At 40.3% G+C, this 4,932-nt stretch overlaps 1 protein-coding gene across 1 annotated transcript; it reads right to left on the bottom strand.

Annotated features, from left to right (window-relative positions):
• Positions 1 to 1,056: 1,056 nt before the first annotated feature.
• LOC143576460 (uncharacterized) lies at positions 1,057 to 1,623 on the bottom strand. Its single transcript, XM_077060543.1, has one exon. It carries the CDS (start codon positions 1,621 to 1,623, stop codon positions 1,057 to 1,059), a length of 567 nt encoding a protein of 188 aa, XP_076916658.1.
• Positions 1,624 to 4,932: the final 3,309 nt, after the last annotated feature.

The raw sequence follows: 4,932 nt of genomic DNA, 5'->3' as shown, positions 1-4,932 counted from the left end.
TAATGAGTTGTACGGATTTCATCTTGAATTTTTGTTGGTTGTCACATTCTCCCCATGTTAAAAGAATTTCGTCCTCGAAATTCAAGTTAACTTGTATGCGGTTGGCTCTGCTAGAAATAGGTGAGTGTGTTTGCATTCCCCTTCGTCTTCACATTTCCAAGTGAACTCGGGACTACATATTGAATTCCAACGTACTTTAACCAACTTGATTTGGCTTCTGTGGTGTTTTTGAATCTTCCGATTGAAAACCTCTATTGGTTCTTCAATGAACTGGAGTTTACCGTCGATCCTAATCTCGTGACTACTATCTCGGCGTGGTTTTTGAATAACCAATCCATTCCAATCATTATGCCTAAGCTTCCGAGCTCGACGGGTAATAGGCTAATATCAAGAGAATGATCCTCGAGGGTAAGGATACATCATTGGATGACTTCATTAGGTTCAATTAACTTATCATTGGCTAACGCTATGGTATATTTATCCTTTAATGCACTAGACTCTTTACAAAGAAAATGTCTGAATTAAGCGGAAACGAAACTCAAATTGGCGCTAGTATCGAAAAGTATAGAAGTATGTAGATTATTATAAGGAACTTACCAGTGACAACATTTGGGTCCTGGAGGGCGTCCCCGGCCCCCATCACAAATGCTCGACCGCGAGCTGGATTGTGGTTCTGATTCTTAAGCTTAGGGCAATCTTTCTTGAAGTGTCCAGCTTCCCCGCATTCATAGCATGCCTGAGTACTCTTTTCAGCAGGTGGTAGGCTGACTCGACAAGTCGTTACCTTGTGACCATATTTCTTACAGCCGTCACATTGTGTGCACCCCCAGTGTGATGATAGTTACACTTGGCACACTTTGGTAGCGATCCTTCATATCCCCCAGGTGTTGCATTATTGGTCGCAACAGATGCTTCCGCAGTCTCTTTCTTCTTGAACCCACGATTTCCGAAATTGTTTCCTTGCTTGCCTTCCCATTTACGTTTGTTATCGGCCTTATTTTCCTCTACAACTACCGCTTTCTCCACACTTGTTCCCTTTTTGGGCAGCAACCCCATTCATATGGCCTCATCGGTTAAGCTGTAGGCTAGAGAGATAGCCTCTTTAACAGTAGAGGGTTTGGACGAGGTAACCATACTTTGGATTTGGGGTGCAATTCCCCAAACATACTTCTCGATCCTTTTATATTCAGGGTTCACCAAATGTGGCACCAAACGAGCCAACTCATTGAAGCGAGTGGTGTAGGCAATGACTTCAGATCCTACCATAGTCAGGTTCCACAACTCCGCCTCAATTTTCTGAAGTTCATTTCGAGGGCAATATTCCTCCAGCACCAACATCTTCAATTGCTCCCAAGTGAGTTGGTTTGCACCTTCCCTACCCAATGATTCAACTTGGGAATTCCACCAAGTGAGAGCTTCATCAGCCAAGGTACATGTGGCATATTTCACTTTTTGGTCGTCGGCGCAACCACTGATGTCTAGCACGTTCTCCATTTTCTCAACCCATCTCATGATTCCAACGGCTCCTTCTGTACCGTTAAAGCTACGGGGTCCGCAGCCAAGGAAGGTTTTGTAGGTGCAACCCCTTTGTCTGTTTTCGGTTTCTGTATAGTCAACGTACATGATTTAACGAGTGATTAGGTTTAGTTGATGACTTTCTTTTCACATGGGCGGAATTTTGTTTTCACTTACCGGTAGTAGTCCTCACTCCAGAGCCATCTCCGGATCCACTTCTTCCGTCTCATGCTCGAGAATCAATACCAGATCCTCCATTCGCTGCTCGGTTGGCCTCGTATTGAGCCAAAGCAGTAGCCACTTGTTGCGAGACAAGCGAGGCAATGTCGGCAGCTGTCATAGGAACTGCATCGTCTGAGTTGTTATTGGTGTTTCTTCGTTTGGGAGCCATGTTTTGTTTTCTTTCTAATACATACAATATATAAAAGAAATAAGATAATATATAACAATATCATCACACGAACAAGAAATGTAAACAACCAAAACGCCATACAATATCATAAACCATAAGAAATACTTGCTACATTGTTCATCAAAGACAATACAAAATAGACAACGATCATCAGTCCCGTCAAATACAAGTTTTCAAAACACGGTACGATAGATATTGCATGGGCACAACCCGCCCAGCATGGGCTAACGAGTAAAGTGCGAAAACAGGCCGAACAACACGGCGAGTCCAGCTACAGCAGTGCTAACAACAGATAACATCACGGCGGAGGCAACACGACGCCCCAAGTCCTCAACACCATCACGCACCCCAGAAAGTGTCTGACAATACACATCCATATGTTCCCTCACATCATCCATGGTCCTCCGAGTGCTCCTCACATCAACACCCATCAATCTTAGCTCCTCTGTCATCACCCTCCTCATGACCTCTACATCCTCAATGAGTGCGCCAATGGAGCCCCGACTCCTCTACGTATAGTAGCCAGATTCTCACCAAGAACCCTAACCGTATCTTCCACTGAAATCGTCCTACCCAATACCTCCCCAGTCTCAGCATTGATCCTCCCTAGCAACTCATCCCTGACGCCTCCCATCACGCGAGAAGCATTCCTCCTCATGTCTCCTACCGCATCCTCAACCACATCTAGCCTCTCAAATGTCCTAGTCACTTCCTCAGTCACCCTACGTATCACACGCTCTTGTAATGCCCTCATCGCATCCCTAGTCTCTCTAGTCACATCACGAGCTGACTCCAACTGATGGTCGTGAAGGGCGATCCTATCCACCAGGGTCGGTATGGTAAGCTCTAATGGCTCCTCGGTAGTGAGCAAAGGTGGGAGAGTGACCGACGTCTCACCCAACTCATATGTCTATGGAATGTGGTCCTCTCCTCTCCATTTCTTCAAGGTCATCGATGTCCCAAGCACACAGAAATCAAGCTTCTTCATTTTAGGTGGCGCGCGTGAAGGTTCTCCGACGTCTTTGTTGCCCCGATCGGCTAATTTCCTCTTTTCAGGTAGGTGTGGTGTCTTCCTAGCACTCTTACACATGAGAGTTCCGTCCTCTTTCTTTCGGTAGAATATCGGCTCTTGTCCCGGTTGGCGATCCTCCGGTGAGGTCTTGCGAATGACGATACGACGATGTGGTCGTGGTGACTCGGGCACCATGGCGGGAGGTGGTGGCGCAACCTCGTGGTCGGAAGGAACCTCCTCTGGCTCAGACTCAGAATCACGATGAGAAGGCATGACTGTGACAAAAATATCCGTATAATATAACTTATGTGAAATATGCAAGGTGATATGCAATGTATGATATGAGATGCATACGGGACTATTGAAAATGTTTTTTTTGTTGAGTCATTTAGTTATAGACCAGACTCGTCTGATTCACTATAACCAATGGCTCTGATACCAATCTGTCACACCCCGCCTCGGCGGAATTGCGAGCGTGCGACGAATCATGGATAATCACAGCTATTGATTAAAGCAAACATCACATTCATAGATCACCAAACAGGTTAATTATTTTACAAAATAAAAGGTTTGAAAGCATTTCAAAACATGACTTAAATATAGGATTCCCAAATCTATGACTCAAAATAATTTAAGTTATAGAAAAAAATCCTCCAAAATAGGTGATCCGACATGCAATGCTTGGCAACCATAATACTTCTTACTTGTTTAGCGACCTGAAAAACATACTTAGAAGCATCAACATAATGTTGGTGAGATCACAAGTTTAATGACACAATATAAATCATTTGTTTCGAAAAGTTAAAACGTTGATGTTAAATAAGGAATTTAAAATGAGTGAAGTAAATGTAATGTAATGCATAATCCTTCGTAAACTTGCAAGGAATACGAATTAATATATAACACATGAGCCTATAATCAAACCTAAATCTGTTATGTATGCCCGATAACCATGCCATTACGGTATGAATTATAGAATATATGTTCCCATTAACACGTCGGTTAGAGCGACTAACCATGAGCGGGGGATCAATCCCGATATTACTACCCACATATTCCTCGGCTAAACCCATAGTTGATGATTATAGAATGCATTGATCCGTAGATCTAAGGGCCTCGAGTTACTCATGATTATATAAAGATTATTTATTACGCATTAAAAGATTAAGTATGTTTTCACCCCAAAAATAGTAAAACAGCAAAGAGGGTTGTGAAACTCACCTTAGTGTCGGTGAGTAGTGATGACAAGAATCTTGACGTTATCCGACCTAAGTGTGTACTATGACAAGTACGGGCCATTGTTAGGGTCGGCACGACATATTATTTATGTCGGTTTATGCTATGTTTTCATCCAATAACCTAGACCAAGGCATAGTACGAATTGTTGGTGATACTTTAAGTTTAATATATTATGTTTCATAAATATATATTCATATACTTATATTATAAGTAATAGTAAATAAAATATATATTACAATGTATTTTTATTTTAAAGGAAACTTGTATTTGTATATATTTATATTAATAAATATTACTTGTATAAACATATTTTGAGAAACTATAAGTATTTATACAACCAAAAATACATATTATTTTTAAAATGATTTTAAATACTTTATCATACCTTGTACTTTCACGGACTTTAAGAAATTAACAAGTAAGTAGGTACTAGATACTTATATATGTGTGATACTATAAGTAAAAATTATGTCTACGTTTTTACACAAAAACATCTAACTAGTTTAAAAGAATATATAATATTAAATATATTTATTCTTATGTATGGTTAAAATAAGTTCTTGAAAACTAAATTACTTAATTAAATAAACTTATAATGTGTAAAGTAACAATCAAGTGTCTCTTTTAAATAAATTTCTTCATAACTAGTTTTGATATATTTTTTTAAAAATATAATATCTTCAAGACACAAAAGTAATAAATTAATCATATTTTATTCTATTCAAGTAACTTATTAGTTCAAGTTTAACCACCC

Source organism: Bidens hawaiensis, unplaced genomic scaffold (genome assembly GCF_021521415.1).
Source record: "Bidens hawaiensis isolate Kalapana, Puna unplaced genomic scaffold, B.hawaiensis_p1.1 tig00028183_1, whole genome shotgun sequence".
NCBI lineage: Eukaryota > Viridiplantae > Streptophyta > Magnoliopsida > Asterales > Asteraceae > Bidens > Bidens hawaiensis.
Note: the sequence above shows the minus strand (reverse complement) of the source record. Positions and strands in the feature narration are given on the sequence as shown.

What these genes read in the sequence shown, in the direction of transcription:
- LOC143576460 (XM_077060543.1), bottom strand. Translation starts at nt 1,623, where the DNA reads ATGTACGTTGACTATACAGAAACCGAAAACAGACAAAGGGGTTGCACC.